The 11824-nt window shown below is 41.5% G+C and overlaps 1 protein-coding gene across 5 annotated transcripts in view; it reads left to right on the top strand.

Annotated features, from left to right (window-relative positions):
* Window positions 1–4471: 4471 nt before the first annotated feature.
* The window catches only part of ST7 (suppression of tumorigenicity 7), a 253196-nt gene continuing 245843 nt past the window's right edge, over window positions 4472–11824 (top strand). For 3 of the 5 annotated variants that reach the window (XM_043463117.1, XM_043463118.1, XM_043463116.1), the window contains exon 1: window positions 4472–4847. In XM_043463117.1, the coding sequence (XP_043319052.1) occupies window positions 4697–4847 (151 nt within the window). In that variant the 5' untranslated portion in view covers window positions 4472–4696. Of the gene's footprint in view, window positions 4848–5045; window positions 5531–11824 lie in introns of those variants that run through there. The other 2 variants (XM_043463119.1, XM_043463123.1) reach the window with 2 other exon arrangements.

Raw genomic sequence — 11824 nt, 5'->3', positions numbered from 1 at the left:
TGGGCATGGGTTTGTGTAGACTCCGGGAGTTGGTGATGGACAGGGAGGCCTGGCGTGCTGCAACTCATGGGGTGGCAAAGAGTCGGACACAACTGGGCGACTGAACTGAACCGAACTGAACAAAAAGTAAATGTGATTGTAATTCATCACATAATATCTAAGTCTAGTCATTGTGAATTTTCACTGTAAGATAATCATGTGTGTGTATATCAGTTTTAGGAAGTGCATCCTTCCTTAAATATGCAGTATTACATTTTGGGGAGAACTGGAGAATTCTTTTTCAACCATACAAGGATTATTTAAATTTTATCTCTTCAGTACTCTATGAGAAATTATGTTGTCTTAAAAGGTAGAAATGGCAAATTCCCTCTAAATCCGTATGTCTGTTCGACTGTCTCTCAAGACTAAACTAGGTTGAATTTGCATTTACTCAGTTCTAGGTAAATAGCTAAGTAAGGATAACCACTTAGGATGATATTCATGAACATAGAATATTGACTAATTCATAAATTCAACCAATGAACATGGGTGAGATCAGAAGTTATTTCTTGCATTTAAACCTCAGATAAACTCTGAAAATCATTTACAAAGATATATTAAACTTATAACAAGGCATAAAATTATGACAGCCAATGTATGCATATATATTTCCAAACACCACTTACAAAACAATACAAGAAGCAACAGAGAAGTAATTAAAAAAAATTTTTTTATTTGTTATTGTTATAGCCAATTATCAAACAATTTTATGATAGTTTCAGGTGAACTGGGAAGGGACATGGTCATACATACGTTTGTATCCATTCTCCTCCAAAACTCCCCTCCTGTCCAGGCAGCCATATAACATTGAGCAGAGTTCCATGTTCTATACAGTAGGTTCTTGTCTGCTATCCAGCTTACACAAAGCAGGGTGTACATGTCCACCCCAAACTCCCCAACTATCCCTTCCCCCAATCCCCCCACCCAAACCCCTAAAACCATAAATTGGTTCTCCAAGTCTGTGAGTCACTGTTTTGTAAGTTCATTTGTATCATTTCTCTTTAGAGTCCACATATAAGCAATATCATACAATATTTCTCCTTCTAACAGAGAAGTAATTTTAAGTTCTTCCTTAACTTAGTTTCTTGGTTTCCTTTCCTTGGTTTCTCACTCAATTCAGATAGTTTAACAAAAATGTAAACCAATTTAAAGGAATTTAGTAATATGTTGTTATGGCATAATTCCCATAAATGGTCATTTAAATCCTATTATATAATCCACAGGTGGTTACACCTTCAGAAACAAACTTTCAAGGAAGCTCACCATACGGTGGAAGACCAAATCTTAACTCTCATCCCTGAAGTAAATCCAAGTATAGTAGTCTTTGTAAGATTTGGAATTTCTTTTGATGTAATTGATTTTTTATTCCTTCATACAATATTCTGTAAATATTAATATTTATTGAGCAGGTACTGTGTGCCAGATACAGCACTATTTGTACTAAGAGGTAAAGAGGTCTAAAATAAAACAACAAATTACTTAACTCTAAAGGCCTCAGTTTGCAAACAGAGAGGCAAGACATCAACTAGGCTTTGTGCTAAGCATTTCTGGTAGGCGTCTCATCGGGACATATGTAACAGCGGGCTTTGCAGGTGACTCAGTGGTAAAGAATCCTCTTGCCAAGCAGCAGATGTGGGTTCGATCCCTGGGTGGGGAAGATCCCTTGGAGAAGGAAATGGCAACCCACTCCAGTACTCTTGCCTGGGAAATCCCATGGACAGAGAAGAGGAACCTGGTAGGCTACAGTCCATGAGGTTGCAAAGAGTTGGATGCAACTTAGCAACTACAGGACAACAAATGTAACAGATACACAGTATAGCCCTTTGTGCAGGTGAAGAAAGTGACTCAGGGCAAGTTACTAACTTGTAAACACACCCTATTGTTGGGTTGTAATTGGCAGGACCAGGAGTAAAGCCTGTCATTGCAAGGCTTTAAGCCTGTGCTTTTAGAGCCCACGATAAGCTTTGTGGTGCTGCAAACTCAGGGAAGAGAGAACTCTAGGGTGGGGAGGGAGCTGGTGTCACATAGGAGGTAATATTTTAAGTGCATCTCTAAATAAGTTGTGGCAAGGAGAGAAGGTTGAGGTGGGAAGGATAGCACAAATAAGTGTGCTCACAAATAAGTATGCTACAGGCAGGTCCTGTGGAGTAGCTCCAAAGAGAATAGCATGTTTTCCAAAATGCTGGTGGTAAGAAGAGTGTTTAGGGTGGGATATGAGGCTAAAGAGGTTGATAGGAGTGCCCTACAAAAGGCCTTGTGTACTATCTACAGTTTATCCTTTAGGACTGGAGCAGAAGGAGCCTTAGGTTTGTGCTTCAGAGGCAACTCTGTTAAAGAAATGTGGAAGAAGTTGGGTGGTGAGGGCAGATGGTGGTGGTTGTTCTGGTGGTGGGGAAACTGGAGTCAAGGAGCCCAACTGACTTGTTCTCTGTGAGAGATGATCAGACTGTAGAAACTAAAAGCTATTGAAGGGGAAGACAGAAAAGTGACATATCTGACACATACCTTGATGTATTGATGCCCCCAATTGAATGTGAAGAGGAAAGGAGGTGAGGGAGGGGGAAGAGTCTAGATGATGTGATCCTCAGATTCCTGAATTAGCGAGCTCGGAGGGTGACACCCACTCCCTGATGGAACTTTAGAAAAGCAGTTAGTTGATGGTGAGGAAGTAATTAGTTCACTTTTGGATATGATGAGCTTGGGGTGACTGCGTGCCAGCCCACTGAGAGATATCAACCAATTAAGGGACATATCTGGGGTGTCACTATTTCATGAACGATCCCACTCAATAGCCACCCTTCGCTCTTTATTCTTTCCCTGACTATCCTATCAGTAACCAAGTTATGTCAACGCTACCTCCTTGGTATGTAATTGCCACTTACATAAATCTTGGTCATTTGGATTAGTGTGTGCAATGCCGAATAACTGTGAACACCTTAGCATTTCTACAAGGCCCTTTGCAGTCAGACACTCTCCAGCTTTATCCATTTTGACACCGCTCTGTGTAGAGCCTGCATTCCAGCCATACTGAAGCAGCTGCAGTTCCCAAGAGTTCTTGTTCTCAGTCAATTCTGCATCCAACCACAAAGACATGTCTCCAACTCCAATCCCCATCTCTGACTGCACACCAGGGAGAGGCAATGATGAGTAAGACAGACTGGCCCTCCAGGAGTGCCTAGCAGACAGTCAGAAAACTGGTTCAACTGAGTCATGTTTATGTCCATTCCTTGAGGTTCACTGAGCAAAAGCCAGACTCCAGGATAATCACTTAAATTAAATAATCCTATTGCAGGGAATCTGGTGGGTTACTTAATCATTACATAAAATAGATCTTTCATGCTCTCATGTTGTTTTATTCTACTGAGAATCCAGGCACCATTGTTAGATAAAAAATTGTTTTGTAAATGCTGCAATAAATATATATGAAAAGGTACGGGTGTATCAATTTCTCTTATCCTTTCCAGTATCTCACTGCTTTAGTAGATCAAATGTATCAGAGATACCAGTAGCTGGGAGTGAGGCTTGGAATTAGTGAAAATGTAGAAGTAGTTCTATTATGTAAGCCATAATACATAAAATACATGTAAAAAGTTAAAGGAGCTTGTTTTATTATGGAGGAAATGACAAATAAGCAAAAAAAAAATTATAATAAAATGTTCTGCTGAATGCTCAGAATTCCAAAAATGTCTTGGCTGTAGATTGGATTACCTGCAACTGCATCATTTATTTATGGACAGAAACAGAAGAAAATTTTATTTGGTGAAGACAACGTTTTACTCAGTACAGATAAAAAAAGTTTACAATTATTGTTTAAAGTAGCCAATTCAGAGTAAGCCAAAATTATCCCAGAGAACTGTTTATATTAAAAACAGGTTGAGAGTTTTTTGAACTGTCATCGCCCCCAAATTGGAAGATAAAGGCTCTTCTTATGAAGATTTCTTTCAAAACCCCCAGTATGGCTTCAGGGGAGACAAAAGAAAGGTAAATAGCATGCAACCCACATCTCCCTTAACAGAATGATTTATTTTTCAGGCCTATTAATCGGTGACAGGAATACATCTATTTTTTTCTAACTGCTCCGGGTTTAGTCATCCCTCTGAATCTAAATTCTGAGAGAAAGGAGAAAAGCGTTGATTTTAAGACCTCGGGCGCTAGCATTCATCATGCTGCAAATGAATTTCGGCTCCAGCTGAAGGTAAATTACTCACTTTGTGCCTCAGTTTCTCTTATCTATATAATGGGGATTGTTGAAGAATTAGGTGAGATTGTACAGACAAAATAGGAAGCCCTCAATGTAAGTCAGTTACCATGAACATGTCAAAGGTTTCCCTGAGTACGCCACTTAGCTTTTCTTTTTAAATATTAGCATAATATAAATGGCATCAGAACTTGAGGGGCAGGAGCCACGTGATCCTTCCACGAAAGCCACTTGTAGGGGCCTTCAGAGAGTTAGCAATAAAGCTGGGAAAGAAAGGCCCGCGCGCCCGCGGCCCGCGCGCGATTTCCCGCCGCGCCCGAGTCCCCGGCGGCGGGCGGGCGGGCGGCCTCCGGGGGCGCCCGGGCCGCGGCGGCGGCGGCGGCGCGAGCGGCGCCTCCGGGCCGGTGAATCATCCCGGCAGACACCGAGAGCCGCGGCAGCAGAGAGCAGCGCCGAAAAATGGCTGAAGCGGGCACGGGCTTTCTGGAGCAGCTCAAGTCCTGCATAGTTTGGTCTTGGACTTATCTCTGGACCGTATGGTTCTTCATCGTCCTCTTCCTGGTCTACATCCTGCGGGTGCCCTTGAAAATCAACGACAATTTGAGCACAGGTAAGGCCCGGGCAGCCGGGCCCACGGCGCTCGCCCTTCCCCCGCCCCGGAAAGTTAGTGCAACTCGCGCGGGGCCGCGACTGGCGGGGGTGGCGGGGCGCGCGCTCGGGGACGCGCCGGCGCCCGCGCACTGGACGCCCGCGGCCAGCAGGCGAGGACTGGGCGCCTCAGCCTGGGGGGCCGGGCGGCGGGGTCGACGGGACGTGCGAGGGCGGCCGGCGGCCTTCCCGGCCCCGCGGCCCAGTGACCCTGCGGAGGAGGCGCCGCGCCGTGAGGCGGCCCGGGCCAGGAGGTTACCGCTCCTCCGCCTGAGGTGCTTGTCGGCGGGCGACTGAGGGGACGGAGGTCGGGAGCGAGGGAGTCCCCGCGGACGCCCCTCGGCTGTCTGCGCGTGAACCCCGAGGGCTCCTCAGAGTTGGACCGTGTCCTCCCTCACACGCTGTCTGCCGCCAGCGCCGAACATCCGAAGTGTAGTCGGACGAGGCGTCCCTCCCGACACCCGCGCCCCTCCGCCGGTCCCGGAGCGCCCCCGTGAGGGTGCTACCCATCGGCGAAGCCCCCCGAAGGCGTCGACCCCGCACCTGGGGCCGGGACTGCCGAGATTCGAGCCCCCCACCCACCCCCAGAGTTGCGAGTTGCGGGGATAGCGGCGTCACTTATAGACGGGAGAGAGATTCTCGAAGGTACCATGAGGGCTATAGATGACGTGTCAGGTTGCCGGAGGGAATGTCACAGGGACAAAAGCAGAGACAGGAAATCTGGAATTTATGATTGTTAATGGTCTCAGCCCTTCTCTCTCTCCTTGTTCCCGTTTGCATAAGGCTTTGGTAACTAGTCTTGTTCAGGATCTTAGATAAAGCCCCACATGCTAAGAAGGGAGCCCCGCAGGTCTTGTATCCACGGTCGTAAGTGCCAAAGGTAATTAGAACAGGATCTTAAACTTGCAACCAGCCGACTGAATCATTAAAAAACAACCACAAAGAAAACACACACCAGCAGTAACACCCCAGAGACAAATCAAAAACACAAAGTATATTTTGCAGGAAGGGCTATAGTTCTTGAAATCTGGAAATACTTGTGGGAATCGTTAGAAAATTCTCCTCTTTTTTTTTAAAGTTGACAGTAATTTGGGAAATCCTTTCAGTCTTAACTGAATATATATGCATTCTGCTTAGTGTGTGATTTACATAATCAGAGAGTCAGGGTCTGGAAATGCATTTTCCTGTGTGGTGGTAACTACACTAAAATAATTTTTAGAACACGAGGTAAGGTACACATTTCGTTAGGTACTTGTGCTTTTAAATGGAAATCTTGATTACTTTAACTTGAACTCATGTTCATATTTATATTTGTTCTGTAATATCCCTTGGGGTCTTATTCCTGGGATGCAGATGAATTCTGCACCGTAGAATCATCTTGCCATTTTTATAGGAGTTGTTCAGCCTTTGGATTCAGTTATCCTAGTGATAATGGCATTCTGACTTTTCATCTATTATGAGTGGCTGCTTATCACAATACTGTCTCCTTGCTTGTGGCAAATATATCTCTAAGATAAGTTCTAGTCCCAAAGTTTTGTTATTTTAAGAAGTTGCTTGAATATATATGGCAATGAAATCTTGTATTTGTTGGTAAGTGGTTTGATTTTTTTTTCTCCCAACGAATTCATTTTGAGGCTTAAAAAATGTGAACCTTTCTCATTTAATGCACATTTAAATTTTTAATTTCAGAACACACATTTGTTCAGTTCAGTTACTCAGTCTGTCCAACTCTTTGCGACCCCATGGACTGCAGCGCACCAGGCTTCCCAGCCCATCTCCAACTCCTGGAGCCTGCTTAAACTTATGTCTATCAAGTCGGTGATGCCATCCAACCGTGTCATCCCCTGTCATCCGCTTCTCCTCCTGTCTTCAGTCTTTCCAAGCATCAGGGTCTTTGTAATACTTTGTAATACACATTTGTAATACTACATTTTCTTCGTTGTTCAGTCACTCAGTTGAGGCCCCATAGACTTTAGCATGCCACTATCCTCCTGGCATGACTTTGTCCTCCACTATCTCCCAGAGTTCGCTCAAATTCATGTCCATTGAGTTGGTGGCGCTGTCTAATCATCTCATCTTCTACTCCTCCTCCTTCCTTTGCCTTAAAGTAGTTTAAATAATCATCTGTGAGCGTATCTGTGTGCATGTGCCCGTAAGTGCCACAAACCAGTGTTTTATACACCGCAGGCAAGGAGCAAAATTGGGAAAATGCAAAAGTTTTAAGGAATAAAATTGTTAGGTCCTCTCCCAACAACTTTAAATCTTTTTCTCAAACTCCTTTGTTAATTTGCATTAGCATCATTAACTCACTTAGGCTTATAAGAGATAGAGAAAACATGAAGATGAAAAGACCATCTGTGTTGAATCTCATTAGACACATGATGGAACCTGAGACCATTTATCCCAGTGATGCTGGGCTTCTGTTTTCATTGTAGTTTTAGTCATACAGGAAGGTAAAAGAGAAGCACCCAGAGACTCATCTCTCTCTGCTACTTCTGTGCGAAGGTGAAGGGAGAAGTTTCCTCCTATGTGAACTTGTCCTGCCAGGGAGATCTAAATGGGTTCTAAAGGGACTCATTTTGCTGTTCCTAGGCCCTGTGGTGTTTGCTTTTCTTGTGGTGATGAAGGTAGATATCCCTGAAGAGGCAACAGAAGCTAGAGCTGCTTTTAGGAAGCTGTGGGTGGCCCAGGCCTCCTTCCTTAGGCAAGCTGATAGCATTGGTTGATTTGTAAATATTGAAAAATCCTTGCATCTGTGGGATAAATTCCACTTGATCATGGTGTGTGATCCTTTTAATGTATTGTTAGATTCAGTTTGTTAGTATTTTGTTGAGGATTTTTGTGTCTATATTCATCTGTGATATTGGCCTGTAATTTCCTTTTTTTGTGATATCTTTGTATGGTTTTGGTGTCAGGGTGATGTTGGCCTTATAGACTTCAGTTTGGAAGTGTTCCTTACTCTGCAGATTTTTTGGGAAGAGTTTGAGGCGAACAGGTGTTAACTCTTCTCTAAATGTTTGATTGAATTCACCTGTGATGTCATGTGGTCCTGACTTTTGTTTGCTTGAAGTTTTAAATCGTATAATGAAAAATGAATTTTAGGAAAGACAAAGGAGAAAACAAACATATTAGGAACACAGTGGTTAGCTTTGAAATTCCTTTGTGACCACGTTCTGCCTTGAGTTGGATAGAAGAATGTTAAAGTAGTTCTATGATTTATTGAAAGTATAATGAACTTTTAAAAAGATTTTTGAAAACCCCAAATTATATTGTTACTTGTCAGTTTTCAAGTGAATTAATTATCCTAAAGCAATGCTTTTCCAAAAGGGCAGAACATTAATTGTAGTTAGGAGCAGTCATGCAGGATGTTATTCGAGAAAAAGCAGTAGCATAGATTAATGTTTAAAAAATAGCGCTGTAACTTGCTATGTATTGTGGTGTTGATAGCACATTCTCATCTTCCCTATGTTCTGAGGTTTTTAGATGCTGAATTTGAAACACTTTGCACCTTTTCTTAAATGTACACCTTTTGACATTTTTGTACCAAGAAGCTTAAGTGATTTTCCAGTTCTTTTTCTGTTTCTTGGAAAACAAGTTTTCAAAGATCTTTTAAATCCTATTGTATTCCTTTTGGAAAGCAAATATATTAGTCTAACCTAAGTTTGATTGTTTTGTTATAGAACTCTTTTTTGGTGTTAATTAAGATGATAAATACAGATGCAAAACTTTTATATTACTGAATGGAAATATACATAACTTTAGGTGCAGTTCAGATTTGCATATTTTCATATTGGAAATAGTTGCTCTAAACTTAATTAACACTCTGGATTTCTTGTCCTGAGGGCCTTGTTGTAGTTTACGTAGGCTTTTTGCCCCTGATGTACCTATTGCCTAAAATGTTTTTTCCCACCTGTAAACCCCATCCATGTTTCAAGGACTAGCTTGAATGCTGCCTTCTGGTTCTCTCAACTGAATGTGATATTTCCTCCAGTTTTCATTGTACATTATCTGAGAGGCATGTTGACAGTTTTTACCTTGCATTAATTATGGTTGTGTATGTTTAATATATTTTGTTGGCCAAATATTTCTTTCAGGTTTTTCCATAAGGTATTACAGTAATACCCAAACAAGCTTTTTGGCCAATCCAGTATGTTTCAGTGTTTGTATGTGTCTCTCTTTCTGTATACATACTAGACTACTAGACTCTGGTTCTTCATTTTCCACTGTACTTCCTTGCACATAGTGGTTCCTTAACATTCTTTGCATGAATCAGTCTCAAAGCTGTGGTGTACTCAGTGAGTTGGGATTAGAACAATGAAATTGATCAAACACATCACTGGCTATGTGCCTTATTTAAGTTTACAGCTTTAGACAGAAGTCGGAAACCATCACAAAAATTTAAGAAATTCCATGGTGAGTCATACGTATCTAATCCATGGTGGTCCAATTTATGAACACATAAAAGGACAATTTTATGATTGTCAGCTTTGAGTTAAGGATAGATCCCAGACGTCTTAGTTGCCTTTACTTACTTTTGGAGACATTTCTCTCAGCCATAATGAAGCAATCTGAATGATGCTTTTTTTTTAAGACCCTTAGTTTCTGTACATGTTTAACGACAGCTTTATATTCCTTAAGATCCTTTCTAGCTCCAGAATTCTGCTTCAGTGCCTTGGGATAAATTTCGTTGAGTGCAGAGTCTGTAACTGAGCAAATACATGGACTTGAAAGAAAGAGTTAGTCACTCAGTCGTGTCCAACTCGTTTTGATCCATGGACTGTAGCCTGCCAGGCTCCTCTGTCCATGGGATTCTCCAGGCAAGAACACTGGAGTGGGTAGCCATTCCCTTCTGCAGGGGATCTTCCCGAACCAGGGATTGAACCTGGGTCTCCCGTATTGCCGGAGAAGGCAATGGCAACCCACTCCAGTGTTCTTGCCTGGGGAATCCCAGGGATGGGGGAGCCTGGTGGGCTGCCGTCTATGGTGTCGCACAGGGTCGGACACAACTGAAGCAACTTAGCAGCAGCAGCAGCTCCCATATTGCAGGCAGATTCTTTACTATTTGAGCCACCAAGGAATTCTAATTCTTAGTAGATACAAGTCCAGATTTTATGTGTTTTCCTTCAGTGGCTTTCCATTTCACTAAAAATAAAATCAAAATATGTTATCCTGGCTTACAAAATCTGATGACATGACCCCTTCCTACCCCTCCTGTCTGAACTTTGCCACTTTCTTGAGGTCACTGTCTTCCAGATGGTTGTGATATTTTCTCATTCTTAAACTTGCTTTGCTTGTTCTTGCCTTGTGGCCTTTGCACTAGCTGTGTCCTCAACCTGGAATGTTTTCCTACTTGACTTTTATGCAGTCATGTTTATACTATTCACATCTATGCTTAAATTCACTTCTTTTGAGAGATTTTCCCTGATGATCCAATCCACAATGACCGGTCACTATAAATGTCACCGGATTTGGATTCTCTGTATAACACTTAGCCCTGTTTGCAATAGTTTTTACTTGTTTATTTGTTTATTGCATTCTCATAGTTTTCCTCCATGTGATTGTAAACTCCGTGAGAATAGGGACCTCATTTGTTGTTATGATTTGTCTGCTTTCTTGTGGGTCGTCAGGATCTTGAACAGTTAGTGTTTGGACCTAACATATGCTTAGTATGTATTTGCTGAATGGATGAAAATCAATGTCAGTTGGTTGTGGTGACTCAGAAGTAACACTGTCCTTTAGGAAATTATTTTGAAATATATGTGGTAATTTCTTATAAGATTTAGAATTGTGTTTACTGACTCTAAGTTATAAAGATTACCTTGAAGTGTTTACTTAAGTTCCAAAATTTTAATTCATTTTGATCCATTTTCTTAGGGGCAGAGTTTAAAGAAGGTTATTCTGGTCCATACTGTAAAGTATGGCTGTGATGCGCAGCATACAGAACTTCCTTGACCAGCATCAAACCTGTGCCCACTGCAGTGGGAGCAGAGTCTTAACCACCGGACCGCCAGTGAAGTCCTATTGTAAAGTAAATTTATACAAGAATGTTAGAAGCCCCAAAATTGACTGCTTTGGAAGCCAATTTGTGTAACATAACTTGAAACTTCAAACAAAGGAATTTGCTGAGCTAAGTGCCTCATATTATCTATAAGGATGGAACTTGGGGTTCTACCTCCATGGAAGAAATACTTGTCTGTATGGAAGGATAGAGTAATAGAAGAAATATTTGATTGGGACACTCTTAAGAACAATATTGTCAGGCATTATGAAACTTCATAGAAACATAATTTGAAGTGATTAGAAATAATTAAGCATAATTAATTTAGCTCATATATTTGCATATTTCCCTTCTCTAGCCATAGAAACCATTTCTAAGTTTATATGAGAAGCCAGAGTGAACATAGTGTTAGCATTACAGAAATTTGCCTTATTGCCAATTTTACTGAAATTCTTTTTTCTCCATGAAGTATTGTATTTATGAAAGAGAGATATCATCTCTGATAAGATGAAAGGAACTTTGGATTTAGAAGATTTGAGTTCAAATTCCAGGTTGCCAATTGTTGGGAAACTTGGACAAATTACTTTGTAAGACTCTTTCCTCATTTGTAATATGAGAACAGAATAGAGAATAATCTCTATTTCATAGTTTTATTTTGAACTCTAAATGAGATCTTTAGCATTGAATCTTGAGCATAGCACATAAAAATATTAGCAGCCATATATCATGTACCTGGTCCCAGTCCATTTCATTGACTCTGAACTGTGTTCATTCATTGGTTAATTCATCCATCCACTGGTTTGTTTATTCATTTACTTTGAGCAGCAGATGCCTGTAAAATTGAAGTTATGTTATTCTTGTTAATTATTATTTGGACACACAGTCTCATGTCAGTTATACTTCTCCTAGCTTCTGCAGTTATTTTGTGTGCTGAACAATGA

The sequence above is a fragment of the Cervus canadensis genome, chromosome 3 (assembly GCF_019320065.1).
Source record: "Cervus canadensis isolate Bull #8, Minnesota chromosome 3, ASM1932006v1, whole genome shotgun sequence".
In the NCBI taxonomy this organism is placed as follows: domain Eukaryota; kingdom Metazoa; phylum Chordata; class Mammalia; order Artiodactyla; family Cervidae; genus Cervus; species Cervus canadensis.
The sequence above is the reverse complement of the archived record's forward strand: the minus strand, read 5'-3'. Positions and strand labels throughout refer to the sequence as shown.